At 35.2% G+C, this 27,617-nt stretch overlaps 1 protein-coding gene across 1 annotated transcript in view; it reads right to left on the bottom strand.

Annotated features, from left to right (window-relative positions):
• The window catches only part of TBCD (tubulin folding cofactor D), a 448,209-nt gene that overhangs the window by 175,407 nt on the left and 245,185 nt on the right, over positions 1–27,617 (bottom strand). Inside the window, 1 exon segment of the mRNA XM_044001676.1 lies at positions 10,823–10,908. Coding sequence (XP_043857611.1) covers positions 10,823–10,908 — 86 coding nt within the window.

Genomic DNA, 27,617 nt, shown 5'->3' on the forward strand with positions numbered 1-27,617 from the left:
CACTGTCCTTTCCAAGAAAATCCCAAAATGGATCACAAAGAGTTGGACACAATGAAACAAATGAAACACTCATATTTTTATACACGTGGGTCCCTCCCTTTTATTTTTAATTTACAGGGGTATATGTCTATCAGTGATTAGTGCAAGAACGAAGGATATGCACAATTTTATGACCTTTGGAATATAATTCTGGATTGCCTTCTAGAATGATGAAATCAATTCAAAACTCCACCAACAGTGCATTAGTGTGCTTGTTGGTCCATCAGTCAACAAGTATTCATTCATTCATTCATTCATTCATTCATTTTAATAAATAAGAGTATTTTATTATTTTCCAGTTACATATAAGGATAGTTTTCAACATTTGTTTTCATAGGATTTTTAGTTCCAAATTTTCTTCCTTCCCTCCTCTCCAAGACAGAAAGCAGTCTGATATAGGTTATATATGCACAATCACATTAAACATATTTCTGCATTAGTCATCTTACGAAAGAAGAATCAGAGCACAAGGGAAAAACCTCAAAAAGGAAGGAAAAAAAACCCCAGCCCAAAAGTAGAAACAGTATGGTTCAATCTGCATTCATAATCCACAGTTCTTTTTTTCTGGATGTTGAGAATATTTTCTATCATGAGTTCTTTGAAACTGTTTTGGATAAAAAGTATTTATTAAACATCTACTATGTGCCAGGCCCTGTGTTAAGTGCTGCAGATACAAGAAAAGGCAAAAAATAGTCCCTGCTCAAAAAGAGTTCACATTCTAACGAACGGAAAATATGTAAGTATCTGGTGTACAGTAAAGCTAAGATTAAAAAGGAAATATTAATTGTAAAAAAAAATTTGCATCCAGTTTCTCTGAAAAAGCTCTCATTTTGAAGATATATAGGTAACAGATAAAATTTATAAGAAAAAGAGACATATAAACAAAAGAAACTTCGATGATATATATGTAGCCAAGTTAAAAAAAAGCTCCAAATCACTAACAGAAAAATGCAAATTAAAGCAATTCTGAGGTTCTATTTCATATCCACCAGAAAGACAAAGATGACAAAAAAGAAAAATAAGTGTTAGAGTGGCTGTAGGAAAACAGTTGTATTGATACACTGTTGAGTAGACTGGTGACTGGGCATAAACATTGTGAAAAGCAATTTGGAATTATACACAAAAAAAAATTACCAATAAAAAGCAAAGGGTCCTTTATGTATAAAAATATTTATAGCAGCTCTTTTTTAAGCAGTGAAAAACTGAAAGCTATACATCAATTGAAGAATGGCTGAGCAAGTTGTGATATATGAATGTAACAGAGTACCATTGTGCTAACAGCATTATGAAAAGAAGAAAAAGATCTCAAAATTATAAGGAAGGATTTATATGAACTGATACAGAGTAAGATACAGAGAACTAGAAGAGGGGCAGCTAGATGGCGCAGTGGTTAAAGCACCAGCCCTGAATTCAGGAGTACCTGAGTTCAAATCCGGCCTCAGACACTTGACACTTACTAGCTGTGTGACCCTGGGCAAGTCACTTGACCCCCCACTGCCTGCCAAAAAAAAAAAAGAGAACTAGAAGAATAATTTATACTATATTATTAAAAGAATAAAAGGGAACAACTTTGAGGGCTTCATAAATTGATGATGAATGAAATTTGCAGAATCTAGGAAAAAGTTTATATAGTAACAATATTTTTTTTTAATTGAAAGTTGTAAGAACTATGATCAATACTATTCATGATTCCAGAGGACCAATGATGAAATGTGCTATCCATGACAGAGAAGTAATGCACTTAGGGTGCAGAATGAGACATACACACACACACACACACACACACACACACACACACATATATACTTGTATACAATCATTGAGAGAAATTGTTTTAAATGACTACACATATTTGTGACAAAAATTTTGTTTTTTTTTCCTCTAGTGAGGTGTGATTGGAAGGGAAGAAAAATAGATTTGGGTTCATGTTTTTTTAAGTGTGGGGGTGCTACAGATGTATATGTTGCATGTACTTTCAGATAGGATCATTGTATTATTAGCTATGTCACAAGAGACAACTCACAAAGTGGTAGTAATTGTTGATAATGCAAAAACAAAACACACCAATAAAACTTTTAAAATATCTAGATACATACAAGACATATACAGAGTAGATGTTGGGGGTTTTTTTGGTTGTTATTTTGTCCTTCGTTATCAAAAAGGAACATGACAGATGTCATGACTTGCAATGAATTGGATTTAAGCAAGGGAGGGCTATACAAGATCACCAACCTCACTCTCTCCTCCACAGCCATCTGGGTCCAATGGCAAGATTGTGTGTGTGTGTGTGTGTGTGTGTGTGTACATGCACATAAACATATATACACATACATACATACTTACATGCATGCATACCACATGAGGACTGGAGATGGCCCTGGATGTTTAAGGTAATTGGGGCTAAGTGACTTGCCCAGGCTTGCATAGCTAGTAAGTGTCTGAGGTCACATTTGAACTCAGGGCCTCATGACTCCAGGGCCAGTACTCTACTGCACCACACAGCTTCCCCTACAGAGTAGATGAAAGTAATTTGAAAGGTGAAGGCATTATCATCTAAGGGTAACAGAATGTACCAGGATATAAGCTGCATCTTGAAAAGAACCAGGGAAACTAAGAGACTGAGATAAGAAGGGAGAGAATTCCAGACATAGGGTACTGCCAGTACATAGGCATGGTGATGGGAGATAAAGAATTGCAAGCAGACCAACAAAGAGTCTATGAGGGAGCTATAAAAGGTAAGATGGAGAGAGGTTATCAAGAACTTTAAATGACAAATGGAGGGATTTTTATTTTATCCAAGACATAATAGGGAGCTATTAGAGCTCCTTGAAAAGGGGATTGACATGCTAAGTAAAAGGTGGTTTGGAATGGGAAACAAGTTGAGGAAGAAAGACCAATTCAAAGGCAAGTAAGGAGAGGAGGGAAATAAGTGAATAAATTAGGGTTGGCTGAATAAGTGGAGAAAACAGAAAATTTACTAGAGATGGGAAGGTAGAAACTATAAAGACTAGACATATGGAACTGGGATATGTATGTGGAGTGAATGAGAATGAGAGGTAAAGGATGTTGGTTCTGGGTGCCTGCATAGATCGTGGTACCCTTTGCAAAGATATCTACAGAACATACAATCTGATATTTCCAAAAGGCAAATGGAGATGCATGAATGCATCTCATGGGAGAATTAAAGCTGGACATAAATATTTGGGAATATCTATATGCAAATGATTAAATCCATAAAAGCTGATGAAATTACCAGGTGAATGTAAAATAAAAAGAGAAGGGGTTCCAGGACTAACTATTGCAGACTTCCATAGTAAGAAGGTATGACATGGATGAAAAACAAGTAAAACAGACTGAGCAGTGAAACAGGAGAACCAAAAGAGAGCAGGGTCACAAAAAACCACCAGTTTCCTTTGTTGTAATCTTTGTCACTTAGATGGGGAAGAGGTAGAACCTCAAAGTTCTTTTAAGTTGAATTTCTTTTATAAGTAGTAATTTGGAACATTTTTTCAATATGGTTGTTGAGAGCTTAGGTTTCTTGCTTTGAAAACTTCCTTTTTGGGGACAGCTGGGTGGCGCAGTGGATAAAGCACTGGCCCTGGATTCAGGAGGACCTGAGTTCAAATCCAGCCTCAGACACTTGACACTCAGACACTTTGCTTTTTGTCTCACCCATTGGAATGTGAGTTTCTTTTGAACAAGGACTGTTTTTTTTCCCCTTCTTTTTATCTGCAGTACTTAGCATAAAGTATCTCAAATAGTAGTAGGCCTCCACCAGTTGCAGGCGACCACGGATGACCTTGAAGAGCCAGAGGCCACAGTGTGGCTGTGCAGTCGGATATGGGAGCCGCAGCTCCTGAGTGACTTATAACTGGTAACTGCTGCATCCCGTGTTGTATCTATCCAATGTGGAGTAACTGGAGTGGCCTCTCCAGGGTGCTGGCCTGGGAGGATCAATATGGAAAACAAGCTGTTGCCCATGCAGCAGATTTTCCCTCTCTGCGACATTGGTGGATCCAAAGGAGAGGTAGAGCCAATACAGTTTGGCACCAGTGCAGCCACAGGAGTTGCCAGAGAGATGTGATGTCCAACATCCAACAGCCTAAGGGACTCCGACTCCTGATTTTTCCTCGGGGTTAACTCTGGAAGCCTTTCCCATATATGGGTATAGCCGCAAGGCAGCAGAGGTTTAAAATCAGGGTTTCCTTCCCCTAGGCGGGTTGCCTGCCAAGGCTAACGAGCCCCACCTGCCCAAAGCGACTGGTTTTTTTAAGGCACCAGTGACTCACCTTAGCCCCTGTGATGAACTAATGGAATTTAGCAGATACTCAAAGACCCACCTGGAGATTAATCTATACTGATTGAATCAAGTGAGAGTGACTGACTGCTGATTAAGCCTACTTCAAGTTAATTGGATTGTAATCACACCTGGCTATCCCTTAAGAAGGTATTGTTCTCAGAAACTAGACTGTGAACTCAACTTGAGAACACCTTCAAAGACAATGGATTTGGATGACGCCAACCAATCACCTTGAAGCAGTGTGTAAGGACCGCCTCTGTTCCAGACCTATAAAAAAGCTTCCACAAACAGCTTGCGAGGGAATTCCTAATTAAAGCAGGCCTCATGGAGGAGGACTTGAGGAAGAACCCAACCAGGCTGGAACTCTAGGCTAGGTAGGACTTCTTTTTCTTAAGACCTTGTGAATACCTCTATGCTTTAATAAATGTTTAATGCCCAAAGACTGGTGCTGAAGCTTCTCATTTACGGTGACCACAATTTAGATTTCAAACATCACACCCCTTCTCCTGTTAGTGGAAAAAGTTCCGCCAGAGAAGGCCAACCTTTGGTTCCAAAGGTTTGTCATGCCAGGGTGGGAGTGCGGATAAGGTCCCACTCTCTATAAAATGCTCCAATGGTGTGGGTCTCAAATAACCTCTGACAACTGAAGCCCAATTCAAATAGTAAGCACTTAATAAATGATTGCTGACTGACTGATTTTGTACTTTTGTCCCTACTATATAGCACCTGGCACATAGTAGGGGGGGGGCCTGGCTGGGCACGGTAAACAATGACTGATTATTTCATTGAATAGTTTGTTAAAAGTAAAAATAACAACATCTGATTAGAGGTGAAACAAGATGGCAGGATAGAGGTAGCAAACCAGATAAACTCTCCCAACATTTCCCACCAAACAACTGTAAATATCCAGTCAAATGTAATTCTAGAGTGGCAAAGTCAACAAAAGGTCAGAGTGAGACATTTTTTCAAGCCCAAGAAAATTTAGAAGGTCAGCTGGTAAGGTGTGACCTCATTCTGTTGGAATTGGTTCAAAGAGGAAATAACACACAGTCAATTTGGATACAAAAATCTATCCTACCCAGTAGGGAAGTAAGAGGAGAATGGGATAAGAGAAGAACAGGATGGGTTGGTGGGTGAGGAGCAGTTTAAAAGAAGCAGTGGTCGGAAGCAAACCAGATTTGTGAAGGACAGGGTAAAAAGAGAGAGAGAGGTACAGGTAGGTGGTGCATGGATAGAGCACCAGCCCTGGAGTCAGGAGGACCTGAGTTCAAATCCGGCCTCAGACGCTTAACATTTGCTAGATGTGTGACCCTGGGCAAGTCACTTAACCCCAACTGCCTCACCAAAACAACCCAAAAAAAAAACAAAAAAAGAGAGAGAGAACAGAGAAAAAAAAAAGCATGAAGGAGAATACAGAGTAATCATAACTGTGAACGTGAATGGGATGAATTTATCCATAAAAGGAAAGTGGATAACATTTATTAGAAATCAAAATCCAACAATATTTTGTTTATAAGAAAAAAACATTTGAAACAAAAAAATACACACGGAGTATAACTAAAAGACTAGAACAGAATCTATAATGCTTCAACTGAGAGAAAAAAAAGGCAGGGGTAAGAATCATGATCTGCCTTGTTATGCAGAAGCAAAAACAGACCTAATTAAAAGAGATAAGCAGGAAAACTACATCTTCCTAAAAGTCAATATAGACAATGAAGGAATATCAGTACTAAACATATGTATCAAATGCTAGAGCATACAAATGCTTAAAGACAATAAAACTATACTAGTGAGAGATCTCAGCTTTTCCCTCTAAGAACTAGAAAAATCTTGGATAAAGCACAGGCCCTACATTCAGGAGGACCTGAGTTCAAATCTGGCCTCAGACACTTGATACTTACTAGCTGTGTGACCTAGGGGAAGTCACTTAACCCCCATCGCCCCACAAAAAAACAAACAAAAAAAAACAAACAAGAACTAGAAAAATCTTAGCATAAAATAAATAAAGCAGATATTAAAAATTAAATGGAAACTAAATAACCTAATATAAAAAAATGAGTGGGTCAAAGAACAAATCAAAGAAAAACTCTGTAATTTCATTAAAGATAATGACAACTATGAAACAACATGAAAAAATTTGTAGGATGTAGCCAAAGCAGTAATCAAAGAAAAATTTCTCTCTAAATGCTTACATTAATAAGGATGGTAAAAAGTAGATCAATGAACTAGGCATGCAACTAAGAAAAGTAGAAAAAGAACACATTTTAAATCCACAATTAAATCCAATTATATTACCCTATTCTTTGTTCTTTTTTTAAAAAACACATTTTATTTTTTGGTTTTGGTTTTTGTTTGTTTTTTTGCGGATCAATGAGGGTAAAGTGACTTGCCCAAGGGTGACACGGCTAGTAAGTGTCTTGTGTCTGGGCTGGATCTGAACTCAGGTCCTCCTGAATCCAGGGTCAGTGCTTTATCTACTGTGCCACCTAGCTGCCCCAATGCATTGTATTTTTTAAAAATAAAACTAGGAGCTGGTTTTATGGGGGAAAAAAGTAATGAAATAGCTGAATCATTGGTTAATTTGATGTTTAAAAATATTAAAACCAAATTATCAGTATCTAAAATGAAAAAGGTGAACATCACAAATAAAAATGAAATTCAAGCAATTAGGAGTTATTTTGCCCAATTATTTGCCAGTAAAACTGATGAACTAAGTAAAAGATGAAAACTCACAAAAATATAAATTGACCAGATTAACAGAAGAAACAGAACATTTAAAGGACCCAATCTCTTTTCTTTCTTTCTTTCTTTCTTTTTTTTTTTTGCAGGGCAATGAGGGTTAAGTGACTTGCCCAGCCAGATTTGAACTCAAGTCCCACTGAATCCAGGGCCAGTGCTTTATCCACACCAACCCAATCTTAGAAAAAGAAATTGAACAAGCCATAAATGAGCTCCTTTAAAAAAAAAATCCCCAGGACTAAATGGATGTAGAATTAATTATATCAAACATTTAAAGAACAATTAAATCCAATTCTATATAAACTGTTTTCAAAAATTAATAAATAAGAAATCCTATGAATTTCTTTTTATAACACAAAAATGGTTTGATTCTTAAATCAGGACAAAAACAGAGAAAGATACTATAGAACAATTTCCCTAATGAATGTTGATGCAAAAATTTTAAATAAAACACAAGCAAGGACATTATAACAATTATTACAAAAATCATACACTATGCCCAGATGGGATTTATACCAAGCATACTGGGCTGGTCTATTATTAGGAAAACTTTTGGCATAATTGGCTATATCAATAACAAAAATCATACAATTATGTCATTACTTGCAGAAAAATCTTTTGACAAAATAAAAACAGTCATCCTATTAAGAACACTAGAAAGATATGAATAAATGGAGCTTTCCTTTAAAATAAGTAGTATTTATCTAAAATCAAGAGTATTGTCCATAGTAAACTAGATAACTAAACTAGAAGCCTTCCCCATAAAATCAGGGAGAGAACAGATATCCTTTATCAACACTATTATTCAATATTATTCTCAAAATGGTAGCTCTAGTAATAAGGTAAGAAAAAGAAATTGAAGGAATTATAATAGGCAATAAGAAAACAAAACTATCATTTTTTGCAGATGCTATGATGGCATACTTAGAAAATCCTAGAGAAGCAACCAAGAAAAAAACAAAAAAACAAACCTAATTGAAACCATTACCATCTTTAGCAAAGTGGCAGGATATAAAATAAATCTAAATCATCAAGCTATCTACATCACTTAAAAAACAACCACAACAACAAGAAAAAGAGAAATTCCATTTAAATTAACTGCAGACAATATAAAATATTTGAGTCTACCTGCCAAGACAACCCTAGGAACACATTTACAAAATGTTTTTTCACACAAATAAAGATAGATTTAAAGAAGTGGAGAAATCTTAATTGCTCATGGGTAGGATACCAAGATTAATTTACTTATTCAGTACTATACCAATTAAATTTCCAAAGAATTTTTTTTATAATGGCATAAAAAAACAAAATAAACGTAGAGAAGAAAAGGGCAAGAATACAAAGGGAATCAACAGAAAAAGTGAAGGTTGCCTAATAGTATCAGATTTCAAACTATATTAGAAAGTAATAATCATCAAAATAATCTGGTATTGGCTAACAAATGGAGTAGATCAGTGGAACAGATTAGTTACACAATACATAGCAGTAAATTACCATAATAATCTAGTATTTGATAATCCCAAAGATCTAAGCTTTAGGGAGGGGCAAAAACTGACTTTTTCTCAAAAAAATTACAGGGAAAACTAGAAAGCAGTTTGGTAAAAATCATATATAGGCCAACACTGCACACCATATACCAAGATATAGTCAAAATGGTTACATGACTTAGACATAAAGGGTTATAACATAAGCAAATTTTACCCTTTTAAATCTATGGATAAAAGAAGAATTTATGACAAAACAAGAGACAGAGAAGGTCACAGGAAATAAAATGGATAATTCTGATTACATGAAATTTTAAAATTTTGCAAAAACAAAACCAACCAAAATTAGAAGAAAAGTGGGAAAGTGGGAGGAAATCTTATAGCAAATTTCTCTGATGAAAACCACATTTCCCAAATATATAAGAAACTGAGTCAAATTTATAAAGATGAGAGTAATTCTCTAATTGAAAAATGGTCAAAGGATAGAATAAACAGTTTTTAGAAGAAATCATATGAAAAAATGTTCTAAGTCAAAAGACTAAAAAATTAAATTAAATTAAAGATATCTGATGGTAAAAAGAACTGATGAAGAAAATAGATGGAAGAAAGATCTTTTAAGAATCAGTGAAAACCTTGACAAAAAAAAAGATTCAAGGTAACATAAAAAAAAAAAATCACAAAAAAAAACACTACCTAGATGTCTTAGAATCAAAGGGTAAAGTAGAAAAGAAAGAATACATCAAACACCCTGTAAAGAAACTCACAAACGAAAATGGCCAAATCCAAAGTTTCCAAGTCCCCAAAGAGAAGCACTGCATGCAGCCAGAAAGAAAGAATTCAAATAACGAAGAGACACAGTAAGAAAAACACACAATTTGACATATAAAGGAATGGAGAGTTTTGAATATGGTATTCCAGAAGGCAAGGGAATATAGGCTAACAACTAAGAACAACTTACCCAAACTAAGTATAATATAACAGGAGAAAAAAAAATGGACCTTTAATGAAATAGTAGATTTCCAGCCATTCCTGATAAAAATACCAAAGCGGCATAGAAACAACAAAGTACAAACAAAGGGGTCAGGAAAAATAGAAAAAGGTAAACAAGAATGGACAAGGGACTAAACAAGGAAAACTGCTTACATTCTAATATGGGGAAATGATGCATGTGTCCCCTCCAAACTCTATCATTACAAGTCATACAGAAGTCTGATTTAGACAGAAGATCTTCAAATGATTCTGTGATATCTTGCTGATTATAATAGAAAAATGGAAAGGAAGAGGAAGAGGCATACGCTAAGAGAAGAAAGGGAGAGGAAGGTCAAGGGAAAATTATCTAACATAATCAGGGTGAGGAAGGAGAAGTCCATACCAACAAAGATGTGATGACAAAGTAGTTGAAATCTGAACCTCATTCTCATCTGAACTGGTCAGGAGTGGGACAAATAGGTGTAAAAGCATGTGTATATGCACCTACACCATTTCCATGAACACACAAACACACACACACACACACACACACACACACAGAGTTAAGTATAGAAAAGCTTTTTACTCAATAAAGAGTATTTCTTCTCAAAAGAGAAAAGAGAAAGTTAAAGGGAGGGTAATTGGAGAAGGGATTAGTCTCAAATAAAATAAACTCTAAATAAGTATATAAAAATATTTATAGCTCTTTCTGAGGTGGCAAAGAAATAAAAATAAAAGGGGTATGCATCATCTAGAGAATGGCTAAACAAGTTACAGTACATAAATGTGAAGGAATAGTATTGTGCTGGAAGAAATGTTGAAGAACATGGTTTCAGAGAAGCCTGGGAAGACTTACATAAATTGATAAAGACTGAAGTGAATAGAACCAGAAAAAAATATACACAATGAAAATAATATTGGTAAGACAAAGAACTCTCAAAGACTTTTGAACTTTGAGCTACACAACGACCAAGCAGAAATTCAGCAGATTAATGACAAGCCATGGGATTGGAATCTCCAAAAAAGAGATGAAAGAATCAAAGTACAGAATGAGAACTTTTTTTTTTAAACAGGGCCAATAAGGAATTTGTCTGTCTTTACTGTACATGTTCATAAAAGGGTGTTTCTCCTCCATTTGGAAATTAAAACAACCCTCCCTCAAGTACATTCCCCATTATCTCTTATGTAATCATTAATGTGCTGGAAAAGACTAAGTTAGAAAGTTATTTTGACCAATTAATTCACAAACAAAATTATTTTATATTTTTAAATGAAAATTGTATAAACTTACCTTATATTAAGGAAGCAATTAGATCGGTTACCAACAGCAAAATAGTCAGCTGTAGTCAAAATGTCAATTCCATGAGGAAAAGTACCCTAAAAAAAATCTGTAATTAGTATATGCATATTAGAGTAGCATCTTTTTGTTTGTTTGTTTTGTGTTTTTTTTTTTTTAGTGAGGCAATTGGTGTTAAGTGACTTGCCCAGGGTCACACAGCTAGTAAGTGTTAAGTGTCTGAGGCTGGATTTGAACTCAGGTACTCCTGACTCCAGGGCCAGTGCTCTATCCACTGCACCACCTAGCTGCCCCAGTAGCATCTTTTAATAAACATTTTTATTTAAAATTTTGAGTTCCCCAAAATTACTTGAAACAATTAACAACTTTAGCAAAGTAGCAGGATATAAAATAAATCCACATAAATCATCAGCATTTCTATACATGACCAACAAAGTCCAGCAGCAAGAGATAGAAAGAGAAATTCCAGTTAAAGTAACGGAAGATAATATAAAATATTTGGGAGTCTACTTGCCAAGACAAACCCAGGAACTCTATGAACACAACTACCAAACACTCTTCACACAAATCAAATCAGATCTAAATAATTGGAAAGATATCAATTGCTCATGGATAGGCAGTGCTAATATAGTAAAAATGAAAATTCCACCTAAATTAATTTACTTATTCAGTCCCATACCTAAAAATTATTTTATAGAGCTAGAAAAAATAATAACAAAATTCATCTGGAAAAACAAAAAATCAAGAATATCCAGGGAAATAAATGAAAAAAAAAATGCACAGGAAGGTGGGTTAGTGGTACCAAACCTGGAGCTTTACTATAAAGCAGCAGTCATCAAAACTATCTGGTACCGGCTAAAAAATAGAGTGGAGGATCAATGGAATAGGTTAGGCACAGGAAACACAGTAGTAAAAGAAACTAGTAATGTAGTGTTTGATAAACCCAAAGACTCCAGCTTCTGGGATAGGAATTCAGTATTTGACAAAAACTACTGGGAAAACTGGCAGAAATTAGGCATAGATCTTACACCTTATACTAAAATAAGGTCAAAATGGATACATGATTTAGACATAAGAGGTGATACCATAGGTAAATTAGGAGAGAAAGGAATAGTCTACCTTTCAGATCTTTGGAAAGGAAAACAGTTTATGACCAAACAAGAGATAGAGAATATTATAAAATGCAAAATGGATTATTTTGATTACATTAAATTAAAAATTTTTTGTACAAACAGAAGCAATGCATCCAAGATTAGAAGGGAGGCAGAAAGCTGGAAAACAATTTTTATGGCCAGTACTTCTGATAAAGGCCTCATTTCTAAAATATATAGGGAACTAAATCAAATTTATAAGAATCCAAGGCATTCCCCAATTGAGAAATGGTCAAAGGATATGAACAGGCAGTTTTCTGATGAAGAAATCAAACCTATCTATTCCCATATGAAAAAATGCTCTAAATCTCTAATGATTAGAGAGATGCAAATAAAAACAACTCTGAGGTACCACCCTGACACCTATCAGATTGGCTAAAATGACAAAAAAGGAAAATAATAAATGGAGAAGCTGTGGAAAAATTGGAACACTAATGCATTGTTGGTGGAGCTGTGAACTGATCCAACCATTCTGGAGAGCAATTTGGAATTATGCCCAAAGGGCTGTGAAGCTGTGCATACCCTTTGACCCAGCAATACCACTTTGGGTCTTTTTCCCAAAGAGATCATGGAAAGGGGAGAAGGACCCACATGTACAAAGATATTTATAGCTGCTCTTTACGTGGTGGCAAGGAATTGGAAGCTATGGGGATGACCATCAATTGGGGAATGGCTGGACAAGTTGTGGTATATGAATGTAATGGAATACTATTTTTTTTAATTAATAAAGTATTTTATTTTTTTTCCATTACATGTAAAGATAGTTCTCAACTTTTGTTTATACAAGCTTTACAATTTCAGATTTTTCTCCCTCCCTCCCCTCCCTCCCCGTTCCCCTAGACAGCAGGTAATCTGATATAGGTTATATATATATATATATATATATATATATATATATATATATATATATATATATAATAACATTAAACATATTTCTGCATTAGTCATGTTATAAGAGAAAAAAATCAGAGCAATGATGAAAAACCTCAAAATAGAAAAAACAACAGCATCAAAAACAAAAGAAATAGTATGGTTCATTCAGCATCTATACTCCGCAGTTCTTTTTTTTTTTTCCCTTGGATTTGGAGATCCTCTTCTATCACAAGTTCCCTGGAACTCTTTTGTGAATGGAATACTATTGTGCTGTAAGAAATGATGAACAGGAGAAGTTCAGAGAAACCTGGAGGGTCTTGCATGGGCTGAGCAGAACCAGAAGAACACTGTACACAGTATCAACATTGTGTGTTGATCTACTGTGATGGACTAGATTCTTCTCACCAATGCAATGGTACAGAAGAGTTCCAGGGAACTCATGATGGAAGAGGATCTCCAAATCCAGGAAAAAAAAAAAAAGAACTGCAGAGTATAAATGCTGAATGAACCATAGTATTTCTTTTCTTTTTGGTGCTGTTGTTTTTCTATTTTGAGGTTTTTCCTCATAGCTCTGATTTTTATCGTATAACATGCAGAAATATGTTTAATGTTATTATATATATCAGATTACCTGCTATCTAGGGGAGGGTAAAGGAGGGGAGGGAGGGAGAAAAATCTGAAATTGGAAAGCTTATATAAACAAAAGTTGAGAACTATCTTTACATGTAATGGGAAAAAAATAAATAAAATACTTTATTAAAAAAAAATACAATCACTCTCTCCCTCCCCTACCTTCCCCCTTCCCTGAGGTGGTAAGCAATCAGATATAGGTTATACATATGTAATTATGTAAAACATTTCCATATTAGTTATTTTATATAACAAAACCTGAATAAGAGAAGAAAAATTAAAGAAAGTGAAAAATAGCATGCTTCAGTCTATGTTCAATCAATATCAGTTCTTTCTCTGGAGGTGGATAGTATGCTTCATCATTAGTCCCTTGGGATTCTATTGAATCATTGTATTGCAGAGAATAACCAAGTCATTCACAGTTAATCATCTAACAATATTGCTGTTACTGTGTACAATGTTCTCCTGGATCTGCTCACTTCACTATACATCAGTTCATACAAGTCTTTCCAGAATTGTTTCTGAAATCATACTGCTTGTCATTTCTTATAGCACAATAATATTCCATCACCATCATATACCACAGCTTGTTTAGCCATTTCCCCAACTGATGGGCATTCCTTTAATTTCCAATTCCTAGCCACCACAAAAAGAGCTTCTAGGGGTAGCTAGCTGGCACAGTGGATAGAGCGCCGGCCCTGGAGTCAGGAGTACCTGAGTTCAAATCCGGCCTCAGACACTTAACACTTACTGGCTGTGTGACCCTGGACAAGTCACTTAACTCCAATTGCCTCACTAAAAAAAAAAAAAGAGCTTCTATAAATATTTTTGCACAAATAGGTCTGGGGCAGCTAGGTGGTACAGTGGATAGAGTGCTGACCTTGGAGTCAAGAGGACCTGAGATCAAATCTCACCTCATACACTTACTAGCTGTGTGACCCTGGGCAAATCACTTAACCCAAAATGCCTTAAACATATGGGGCCATCTCTAGTCCTCCTGTGATACACACACACACACACACACACACACACACACACACACACACACACACACACCCCTTGCCACTGGAACTAGATGGCTCTGGAAGAGAGAGTGAGCACAGCTCTCCATCATTTAAATCCAATTCAGTGCAAGTCATGACATCACCCCAAATGCTATGGCTTTCTTCAATAATGAAGGACAAACAACAACAAATAGGTCCTTTTTAAAGTAGTGCTTCTTTTTAAAAAAATGTTTTTAATATTAAAAATAGCACTTCATCTGGAATCAGAGAATCTACGTTAAAATTCCATCTGCATTTCTAATCACTTTTATGATACTAAGAAAGTCAATTCCCTCCCTCAGTTTCCTCACTAGTAAAACTAAGGGGTTGGACTAGATCATTTCTGAGGTCCCTTCCAGCTCCAGATCTGGATGCTATAATTCACCTACTAAAAATTTTATACATGAATAAATGTAAAATATTTGGACCCAGGTTGAAATGCTTAAACAACTGTACCAGTTTAACTTCAAAAATTAATTTCTTTTAAAAATTATCAAAATATTTAAGAAGAAATCTATTATTTATTTTTTAAAAATTCATAACTAAAAGAAAAAGGAAAAAGGTAGGAGGTAGGCATCTTAAACTCAACATATCTGAAAGCAAATTCATTATTTTTTTCCCTCACAATCTTCTCCTTTCCTAAACTTGCCTATTACTGTCAAGAGTACCACCAACCTCCCAGTACACAAGCTAACAGGGGAAAGTGTCATTCTTGACTATTCACTCTCTCTCACCCACCATATGCAATCAATTGCCAAGACCTGTTTGATTGAAACCTTTGTAATATCTCTCTTCTGACAAAAGGCCCACCCTGGTGCAGGTTCTCATCATCTTATACTTAGCAATAGCCTTCTATTTGGTTTCCCGGCCTCAAGTGTATTCACATTCTAATCCATCATTCACTTGACTGTCAATTGATCTTCCTAAAGCAAAAGTCTGCCTATGTTATCCCACTATTCAATAAACTTTCTATTACCTCCAGAACAAAATTTTAAAAAATCATCTGATGTAAAAAAAATAAAATCATCTGGTTGACTTTTGGCAAACCACTATAGTATCCCTGCCAAGAAAACTCAGATGGTGGCACAAAGAGTTGGACATGACTGCAACAACTGAACAACAACAAATGACCTGGTCCCTTCCTACTTTTCCAGTGTTTCTACACCTTAACCCTCCCATCTATGTTCTCTGCAATTCAGTAATACTTCCTTCTTTTACTGTTCCTTACATAAGAAAGTGATCTTCCAACTCCATGCATTTTTACTGGATATCTCCCATGCCTAGAGTTGTCTTGTCTCTCATTTTCATGTCTTATTTTCCCTAGAACCTTCAATTCCTAATTAAAATATTACCTTCTATAAGAAGCCTTTCCTGATCCTCATTAATGCTAGTGATTTATTTTTTCTTTTGTTTTTGTTTTTCTTTTATTTTTATATCTCCAAGATATCGGGGCAGCTAGATGATGCAGTGGATAGAGCACCGGCCCTGGAGTCAGGAGTACCTGAGTTCAAATCCGGCCTCAGACACTTAACACTTACTAGCTGTGTGACCCTGGGCAAGTCACTTAACCCCAATTGCCTCACTAAAAAAAATCAAAAACAAAAACCAAGATATCCAGGAATGCTTAAAATACAATAGCAGAATTTAAAAATGACTCTAAAATAACTACAACCACGACCTCAGAGAAAGACACAGTTTGGGCACACACTCAATTAGAACTATTAGAAGAAATGACAAAAATTTTAAAAAGAGTTAAAAATTTTCTTGTCAATAAAATTAGAGTGCTTGAGGAAAAAATTGGAAAATAAATGAGAGCCATGGGAATTAACAGCTTGCAACAAAAAGTATAAAACCTTAAAATGGACCAAACAAAAACATATTACTTCATGAAACAACAAAAATATTAAAACAAAGTCAAAAGGTTGGGAAAAAATGAAAATGTAAGGTATCTCACAATAAAAACAAATGACCTTGAAAACAGATTGAGGATTAAACTTGAAAGCCATGGTGAAGAAAAAAAAAGCCTAAGTATTAAATTTCAAGAAATCTTCAAAAAAAAAAAAACTGAACAGAACTTTAAGAACCAGAAAGCAAAGTGGAAAAAGAAAGAATCCACCAGGCACCTCCTGAAAGAAAGCCCAAAATGAAAACTCCCAAGAACATCAAAGCCAAAATCCAGAGCTTCCAGGTCAAGGCCAAAATACTGCAAAAAAGAAAAGAATTCAAGTACTAAGAAGCCACAGTCAGGATCACACACAATTGACCAGCTACTATTATAAAGGAGTAAAGAACTTGAAATATGATATCCTAGAAGGAAAAGAAAATGGAAAGCTTGGAATAACTTAACCTGAAAAATTGAGTAAAAGGCTAGGTAAAATAACAAACATTCATGATGAAAATACCAGAGCTGCAGAGAAACTTTGAAGTTCAAGCACAGGAGTAAAGAGAAACATAAAAAGATGACAAAAATGAACAGTAATAAAGGATTGAACAAGGATAAATTATTTGTATTCAAATATGTGTCCCCTCCAAACTACATCATCATCTGGGTTTCATAGAAGTTATCCAATTAGTCATCAAATAATAGGAGTGGATAAATAACCATACAAGTAAGGTGGAAAGGGTCAAGGTACACACACACACACACACACACACACACACACACACACACACACACACACACACACACACACACAAATACATTCCTGTGTTGCTTCTTTATGCTTTTTACATGGTTGGTTTGTTTTTCCTCTTAGGCTTTCTTTTCTTTTTTCCTCTGGGGGAGGAAGGAACAGCAGAGGATAAGCAAGAGTCAACTAGGTATGTGGCACAGTAGATAGACTCCAGGGCCTAGACTCAGGAAAGACCTGGGTACACATCCAAACTCAGACACTTGTTGTGTGACCTTGGACAAGTCACTTAACCTCTGTTTGATTCTGTTTCCTCAATTGTAAAATATGGATAATAATAGCACCTTCCTTATAGGGTTGTTGTGAGGACCAAATGAGTACTCTGTAAAGTACTTAATACAGTGCCTGGCATTTAGTAGGAGCTATATAAATCCTTACTCTGTTCTACCTTACAGTAATATTTGTCTTTGCTTACATGTTACATGGTTACATGGTTTGTTTATTCTCTTCATTTTTCCTTTGTGAGGAGGGGTTAGAGGTGTTGGACTGTAAGCAACAACGTTATTGAAAGTGGGGAAAGGTGTAACACTTTTTAGAATTTACAGAACAAAAGGAAGTTCAGAAGTAAGCACAGACAAGCAGGACAATTTTGAATGTACTATGTATAATTTATTATATATATCTTTTTAAAAAGCAAGTAGAATGAAATAGAGATTCACAGTTTCATTTAGACTCCTCTTTTCTGTTATGTTGTGTATAAATAAATGGTTTTTTTGTTAATCTTAAATAAATTGTTTTTTAATATCATTGGTAATTCTACGTCGAGGAGTTTCAGTTAAATGAAGATGAAATACAAGTAATAACTTCCTATAATTAGAGCTATACAAAAGTGAAATTGATTGCCTGAGAAGGTAGTAATAACAAAAACTATTATAAATAATAATACTTGATATTTATTTTATAGCTTTAAATTTTGCAAAGCACTTTCCAAATATTATTTCACCTTCCTAACAGCCCTTTGAAGCAGGTACTATAGCTATCCTTATCCGCATTTTATAGATGAAGAAACTAAGGCAAAGGGAAAGATCACAAAGTGAGTAATATCCAAGATTGGATTTGAGTCTAGGTTTCTCCTAAGCCTAAGATGTGTCCTCTCTACACGCTTCTTCTTCTTTTTTTTTTTTTAGTGAGGCAATTGGGGTTAAATGAATTGCCCAGGGTCACACAGCTAGTAAGTGTTAAGTGTCTGACGCTGGATTTAAACTGCCCCTCTATACACTTCTAAAAATAATATAATATCCAGGTGCAAGATAAGCAGCCTTTTCTTTAATGAACCAAACCTGCATACCTAAAATGTTCATGTTTCTTCACTGAATGGCAAGCTCAGTTCTTTGTTCAGAGATCCTAGTCACTTTGTGATGGTTTTTCAAAATAATTTTTTTACCCCCATTTTGTTCAATTCTCTAATCCAAACCTCCACGGTGTCATGTAGACTGAATTAGTCTCTCTTCTCCCTCTCACTCTTCATAGAGAAACTGTTCTGCTATTCAGAGTTCTCAGATCCTATGAACTGCCCCTGCCTCTTAGTTAAAAGATCATGTTCAAAAATCTGTTTCTGCATCAGAACGTCTAAGTTTAAAAAAAAAAAATCCCTCCCCTCTTGGCTCATTTCATTTTTTCATTGTTATATGGAGAACTGAAGCACCATTTAACTGATATTGTCTGTAAATGACAACTGGAAAAGCAAACTGAGGTTACCACAAGATCAAACTGGCAAAGTTGTGTTGTTTTTTAAAAGAAAATGGTAGGGGCAGCTACATGACATAGTGGCTAAAGCACCAGCCCTGGATTCAGGAGTACCTGAGTTCAAATCCGGCCTCAGACACTTGACACTTACTAGCTGTGTGACCCTGGGCAAGTCACTTAACCCCAATTGCCCCACCCAAAAAAAGTATATTTTTTTAAATGATAGATATTAGGGAGCAGCTGGGTAGCACAGTGGATAAAGCACCGGCCCTGGATTCAGGAGGACCTGAGTTCGAATCCAGCCTCAGACACTTGACACTTACTGGCTGTGTGACCCTGGGCAGGCCACTTAACCCCCATTGCCCCACAAAAACCAAACCAAACCAAACAAAAGGTAGATATTGGAAGTCTGTAGGAAAAACAAGTATATTAATGCAAGGTTGGTAGAATTGGTATAGACAAATGGAAGAAAGAATCAATAATTCTTTGGAGAAAAAATGTATAATTTGATACATAATTTGGAACTCTACACTCAAAGTGAATATTCTGTGAATAATGCCAGAACCACTAATGCACTAAAAATACTACTAGGACTATATCCAAACAGAACAAAAAAATGAAGAAAAAGACATGTTAAGTAGAAAAAATATTTTTAACAGGGTTTTTTTTTTTAGTGGCTAAGAAGTAGAAACTAAAGAGACCAGGCTTCAACTGTAGTACACCCATACAAATTATTGCACATGAATATAATAAAATACAATAAATAGATAATATATTATTATATATTATAATAATAAAAAAATAATAAAATATCTGTACATATCTACATACACACACACACACACATATACACACAGAGAAGAGGAAGCAAGGCAGCACAGTCAACATTAGGCCTAGAGTAAAGAAGACCTAAGTGCAAATCCTGACTCCAAACATTTACTAGCTGTGTGACTTTAGGCAAATCACTTAACCTGTTTTCCTAAGTTTCATCAACTGTAAAATGAGGCTAATAATAGCATCCTACTTTCCAGGATTACTGTGAACATGAAATGAGATAATATTTATAAAGCACTTAGCACAGTGCCTGACACACAATAGCCAAAAAACGTAATGTCATCTTGGGCTGCATGAAGAGAGGCATAACTTAAAATAAGTAAGGAGGCATAGTTCCACCGTACTCTGCTCTCATCAGACTTCATCTGGAGTACTGTAAATAGCTCTAGGGGACATAGTTTATGAATAACACTAACAACCTAGAAAGTGACCAAGAGGACTGGCTGGAAAAGGCCTTGAGTCTATGTCATATGAGGATTAGTTGAAAGAAATGTATACATTTTGGCTACAGAAAAGAAAACTCACAGGGAAACAAGATGGCTACCTTCAATATCTCAAGGACTATCATACTGAAGAGGGATTAGCCACAGAGCACAGAGTCAAGAACAATTAAAGAGATTCTGCCAAGTAAATCTGCAAACAAAAATCCTAACAATTGGAGTGGTTCAAAGAATAATGGGTTACTTCAAAAGGTACTGGGTTAAGTCCCCTCGGAGGTCTTCAACAAAATGAATGCTGATGTCCATTGCAGTGCTCAAATTAATTTATAATTACTTTCAGATAATCATGCCATTTTTATTTTGCTGACTGAATAACAGCTATTCAGCACCAACACTCTCTTGTATCTTGGGGAAGTAGCTTTTGTTTAAGTAACAAAAAACAATGACCTCAGATCCAAGTCAAACTCTACAACTACTTTATGGACTGACTTTGTTCAAAGCAATATTCTGGCTGTGAGCTTCCTTATCTCTTTCATGACAAGGCGGACCTTCCAGCTCTAAAATCCTAATAGACTATGAGGGGCCCAGTAGCCAGGAAACTTTAGCTTCATGTCATATCTGACACATTGAGCTGTGAGAACTTGGACAAGTCACTCAACCTCTAAAGTGGCACAAGCAAGTCTCTGTGTAGAGACTAAATTACCTAAATTGAGAATAGGTGCATCCTACAAGAATTCAACCTCCCATTTATAATTAATTCTTCTCTTGAGAGAATTTTCATTTTCTCAGTGTGCTTTCTCTAGGCTAAAAAAAATTGGAAAATTCAAATGTATTTATATATGGATCTTACATATTTTAAAATATTTTATTTTTATTAATTACATATAAAACAATTTTTAATATTTACTTTCTAAAATTTTGTATTCCAAATTCTTTTACTCCCTCCCTCTCTTTCCAATCCCCTCCCTGAAATGGTAAGCAATTTGATATAGGTCATAAGATATTTCTTTTTTTCTTTTCCTTTATTTTTAAGGTTTTATTTTTTTATTTTTACTTTTTTTTGTGTGGCAATGAGGGTTAAGTGACTTGCCCAGGGTCACACAGCTAGTAAGTGTCAAGTGTCTGAGGCCAAATTTGAACTCAGGTCCTCCTGAATCCAGGGCCAGTGCTTTATCCTCTGTACCACCTAGCTGCCCCCATCCTTTTTTTTTTTTTTCATTATAGAATTTTATTTTCCAAATTACATGTAAAAGCAAATTTTGACATCAATTTTTAAAAAAACGTTGTGTTCCAATTTCTCTTCCTCCCTTCCCTTCCCTTCCCACCCCCACCCCAAGAACTCAAGCAATTCAATATAAATTATACATGAGTAATCATGGAAAACAACTCTATATTGGCTAGGTTGTGAGAGAATATAGATAAAAACAAAACTTCAGATTAAGGAATTGCCGAAAAAAGAAATGTGTTTCAGTCTGTTTTCAGATACCATCAGTTCTTTCTTTGTAGGTATATTGCAATTTTCGTAAGTTCTTCAGAGTTATATTGGATCATTGCCTTGCTGAAAATAACCACGTGCTTCCCAGCAGATCATCTTACATTAATGCTGTTATTTTGTATACAGTACATTTCTCTCTGCTTCAGTTCATGTGGGTCTTTCCAGGGTTTTCTGATAATATCCTGTTCATCATAATTTTTATATAGCACCTTGAACTTGACAGAAAATTTTCTTCACAATAGCCCAAAAGAGTAGGTACCATATGTTTTGTTTTTGTTTTTTGGTGAGGCAACTGGGGTTAAGTGACTTGCCCAGGGTCACACAGCTAGTAAGTGTTAAGTGTCTGAGGCTGGATTTGAACTCAGGTACTCCTGACTCCAGGGCCAGTGCTCTATCCACTGCGCCACCTAGCTGCCCCTGGTACCATATGTTTTGACATTGTAGTCAATCATCATAACTATTTCCCTCCATCCCATTCCCTTCCAATGATATTTACTCTATTTTCTTTCTTCTTTTGGCCTATTCCTCCTCAAAAGTGTTTTGCTACTGACTGCCCCCTCCCCTGCTCTACCCTCCCTTCATTTACTCTTCCCTCCTTATCCTCTTCCCCTCTTACTTTCCTGTAGGGTTAAATAGATTATTCCTCCCAATTGTGTGTGTGTGTTATTCTCTCCTTGAGTCCACTCTGATGAGATTCATCTTTTATTTTTAATAAACATTTTTATTTAAAGTTTTGAATTCTAACTTCTATCACTCCTTCCCTCCCTCTACTCCTTCCTCCCTGAGATGGTAAACAACCAGATATAGGTTATACAGTGCAATTATGTAAAACATTTCCATATTAGTCATTTTATATAAGAAGACCTGAAGAAAAGAAGAAAAATGAAAGAAAGAAAATGAAAAATAGCATGCTTCAGTCTATGTTCAATCAATATTAGTTCTTTCTCTGGAGGTGGATAGTATGCTTCATCACTAGGCCTGTGGGATTGTCTGGGATCATTGTATTGTTGAGAATGGCTAAGTCATTCACAATTCTTCATCAAACAATATTGCTGATACTGTATATAATGTTCTCCTGGTTCTATTCACTTCACTATCTATCAAGATATTTTTATATTAGTCTTGTTGTGAAAGAAAACACAGAACCTTCCTACTCCCACACCCCACTCCCCCAAAAAAAGAAAACATGGAAAAAATAAAGTGAAAAATAGTGTGATTTGACCAGCAGTCAAACTCCATCACTTCTTTCTCTGGTGGTGAATAGCATTTTTCATCATGAGTCCTTTGCATCATTGTATTGCTGAGAATAGCTAAGTATGACCATCATACAGCATTGCTGTTACTATGTACAAGGTTTTCCTGGTTCTGCTCATTACACAATTCATCTAAGTCTCTTCAGGTTTTTCTGAAAATATCCTGCTGGACTACAGTATTCCATTGCAATAGTATTCTATTACAATCATACACAATTTGTTCAGCCATTCTCCAGTTGATGTATAGCCCCTCAATTTCTAATTCTTAGGCACCAGAAGAGAGGTGCTTTGAATATTTTGGGGCACATAGGTCCTTTGACCTTTTTTTTTAATCTCTGAAATATAGAATTAGTGGTAGTATTGCTGGACAAAGGTTATGTAGTTTTATAGTCCTTTGTGCATAATTCCAAATTGTTCTCTAGAATGGTTAGAATGTCCCAGTTTTCCCACATCCCCTCCAACATGTGGTACCTCACAGTTGGGTTTGGTTTTCGTTTTGGTTTTTTTGGTGAGGCAATTAGGGTTAAGTGACTTGCCCAGTCAAGTGTCTGAGGCCAGATTTGAACTCAGGTCCTCCTGACTCCAGGGCGGTGCACTATCCACTGCGCCACCTACCTAACCCTCACAGTTGTTTTAATTTGCATTTCTCTAATCAATAATAATTTAGAGCATTTTTTCATATGACTATAGATAAGTTTGATTTCTTTGTCCAAAAACTGCCTGTTCATAACCTTTGACCAGTTTTCAATTGGGGGATAACTTGTGTTTTTATAAATTTGACTCAATTCTCTATATATTTGAGAAATGAAGCCTTTATCAGAAATACTTAGTGCAAAATTTTCCCCCAAGTTTTTTGCTTTCCTTTAAATTTTGGTTACATTGGATTTGTTTGGACAAAAACTTTTTACATTTAATATAATCAAATTTATCCATTTTAAATCTCATAATGCTTTCTATCTCATCTTTGGTCATACATTCTTTCCTTACTCATACATCTGAGAGATAAACTATTTTATACTATTTATGTGGCTTTATTTTATATCCTACAACTTTGCTAAAGTTATTCATTGTTTCAAAAGTGTTTTAATTGTTACTCTAGAGTTCTTCAAGTATACCATTATATCATTTGCAAAAAGATAGTTTTGAAAATTTTTTTTAAAAAAAGATAGTTTTGTTTCTTCATTGCCTATTCTAATTCCTTCAATTGCCTTTTCTTCTCTTGTTGCTATAAATAACATTTCTAGTACAATAATGAATAATAGTGGTGCTATTGGGCATACTTGCTTCATTCCTAATCTTAGTAGGAAGGCTTCTAGCTTATCTCCATTACAGATAATGCTAACTGATGGTTTTAGATAGATACAACTTTTTAAGGAAAGCTCCACTGATTCCTATGTTCTTTAGTGTTTTTAATAGGAATGGATGTTATATTTTGTCAAAGATTTTTTCTGCATCTACTGAGATAATCATATGATTACTTTTGCTTTTGTTATTGATAAAGTCAATACTGATAGTTTTCCTAATATTGAACCAGCCCTGCATTTCTGGTATATATCCCACCTGGTCAAAGTATATGAGCTTTGTGATATATTGCTGTAATCTCCATGCTAGTACTTAAAATATTTTCATTGATATTCATTAGGGAAATTGGTCTATAGTTTTCTTTGTCTGTTTTCACTCTTCCTGGCTGAGGTATCAGCACCATTGTGTCATAAAAGGAATTTGTTAGGACTCCTTCTTTGCCTATTTTTCAAAATAGTTTATACAGTATTGGAATTAATTGTTCATTAGATGTTTGGTAGAATTAGCTTGTGAATCCATCTGGCCCTAAGGATATATTTTTAGGGAGTTCACTGATGGCTTATTCAATTTTTTTTTCTAAGATGGACTTATTTGAGTATTCTATTTCCTCTTCTGTTAATCTGGAAAATTAATTTTTTAATAAAATTTCATCCATTTTGCTTAGACTGTCAGATTTATTGGCATATAATTGGGCAAAATAGCTCCTAATAATTAATTTCCTCTTCACTGATGGTTAATTTAATTACTCTTTTTATTTCTGATATTGGTAATGTGCTTTTTTCTTTTTCATAAAATCATTTCTAGTTTTATTTATTAGTTCAATTATTTTCTTACTTTCAATTTTATTAATCTCTCCTTTAAAAAATTTTCAGTATTGCCCATTTTTGGCGGGGGGGTGGTGGTGGTAATGGGGGTTAAGTGACTTGCTCAAGGTCACACAGCTTGTAAGTGTCAAGTGACTGAGGCTGGATTTGAACTTAAGTCCTCCTGAATCCAAAGCCAGTGCTTTATCCACTGCACCACCTAGCTGCCCCAGTATTTCCAATTTTAATTGAGGATTTAAAATTTGTCCTTTTTCTAGTTTTTTTCTGTTTCATGACCAATTTATTGATCTGCTCTTTCTTTATTTTATTGATGTATAAGCATTCAGAGATATAAATTTTCCCTTAAGTACTATTTTGACCACATAACATGGATCTCCATTTGGAAAGAACTTCACTTATCCTGTTGTCTACTCTATTTCCTTTCTATTTCTCTATTTTTATTTCTCTTCTTAACTTCCCAAAGAAATGGTCAATATCTGATGCTTCTTTTGCTTTATCACATATTACTTATTTGGCTTTTGTCCCCAGACTCAACTAAAATTACTCTTTGAACGTTCATCAATGTCTTACTAACCTACAAACCCAGTAACATGCCTACTCTTCTACCATCTATGCCAAAAATGTTGATATTTCCTATGACTGACATCTCAGCCCTTTTTGTTTTCTTTGCTTTTTTCACATTCTCTTTGACAAAGATCTCAACCAAGGTTTAAATTTACATATATAACTAGGTAATTCTATAAAGCATATATCTAGTCATGACCTAAGTTTTAATAATGTGTCTCCAATTGCCACTTGGACATTTTCCCTCTGACACTTTTCAAATTCATGTCCTAAATGGTACTCACTTTCTCTGAAAATCTGATCCCTTGTTATTTCTGATCCCTTGTTAAATCTGATCCACTCTCTTGTTATTTCCCTATCTTTGTCAAAGGCAGCAGCACTGTCTTGACTGTTGAATCTCAAGAGCATAGAATCATCTTTGATACTTAATATGTCTCTCAAAATAATTTAAAATTCTGTAGTTTTTGTTTCTTTAATAATAATGCAAACCAAAATAATCATATGAAAGAATGTCCCAGATCATTAATAATAATGGAAATACAAATCAGCACAACACTAAGGCTTTACCTCACAACCTGCAAATTGGCAAAAATGTTAACAGCCAGTGGAAGACAGGCCCATTGGTACACTGTTAGTGGAGCTGTGAATCAGTAAAAACATTTTGAAGAGCAATGTGGAATTATGAAAACGAAGTTACTAAAATTTCCATACCCTTTATTATAGGCATAGCTCTAATCCCAGTACCCTCTTAGTTCATGTTTGATATTGGGTAGAAATGAGGCACTTGCAAGTCATTAAACACTTAACAAATAACAAAGGAGAAGGTTTACTTTGTCCCAACACAGCAAGGACAAAGTGGCACTTAGCTTCTCGGGTTATGGCCTTCCTTATTTACATCTGGAAACACATTATCCATATTTCATTAGGATATGGAAACTCGAGAAGACTCAAGTACCAATCAAGTCTGAGAGGCCCCAGTTACATTTGGCTGGGACATTTTATACCCCCAGAAGCTAAATCCAGGAAGCTCAAGCTAACTGGATTTCAGCTAAATCAGGAAAAGTCAGGGAAGCTCCATCAGGAAAAAGCTGATCCTATTACAGCCTTTGACCCAGAAAATAAACTACTAGGCTTATACCCCAAAGAAGTCATTGACCTTGATATGAAAGTTTCACTATATACTAAAATATCTGTAGCAGAACATTTTATTGTAGCAAGTAATAGGAGGGAGAGGGGGAGGAAAGATATCCAATGATTGGGGAATGGTTAAAAAACTGGTAGCCTGTGAATGTAAAGGAATATTATTATGCAATAAGAAATGACAAAGAGGATGAATACAGAGAACTATGGAAAGATTTACATGATCTGATACAGATTGAGGTAAGTGAAAGAAAAACAATATACAAGATATAAATGTGAAGTATAATGACAAAACAATCAAAAATAAAAGCTGTGAAATTACAAAGAGCAACCACAACCCCAAGTGTGGTACATTGTATATGTTTCTAGAACTTTTTGATTTATCGATCAATTCTTAAGGACTTTTTTTTATTCTTCCTCTTTTTTCTTTATAAAATATTGTTGGTTGTAGGGGATAACAGGGGCAGGGGCAGCCAACATGGGGAGGGTTACTAAGAGAAATTCTAACAATTAGAAATACAAAATATATCAATATATTTTAGAAAAGAAACATATTCCATATGAATACTCTGCTTTTCATTCCCACTACCAACATAGCCTGGGCCCTAATTAATTTGCATACCAAAATTATTTCAATCTCCTCATAACTAGTTTTCTAGTACTCTTTGTCCCTTCCAATTCTTCCTGCAAGCCATTACCTGATACGTCCTTATAAAAGACCACTTCCATCATGTTAAAATACTTCAATATTATTTTACTGCCACTTGCACAAGACTGGGCTGACATTTAAAGGCCTGACCACCTTAAAGTGCTGCCTAAAATTGAGACGTTTAACCCTAGGAAATGAGAGATGAATGGGGAATT

The sequence above is a fragment of the Dromiciops gliroides genome, chromosome 4, assembly GCF_019393635.1.
Source record: "Dromiciops gliroides isolate mDroGli1 chromosome 4, mDroGli1.pri, whole genome shotgun sequence".
NCBI classification, from domain to species: domain Eukaryota; kingdom Metazoa; phylum Chordata; class Mammalia; order Microbiotheria; family Microbiotheriidae; genus Dromiciops; species Dromiciops gliroides.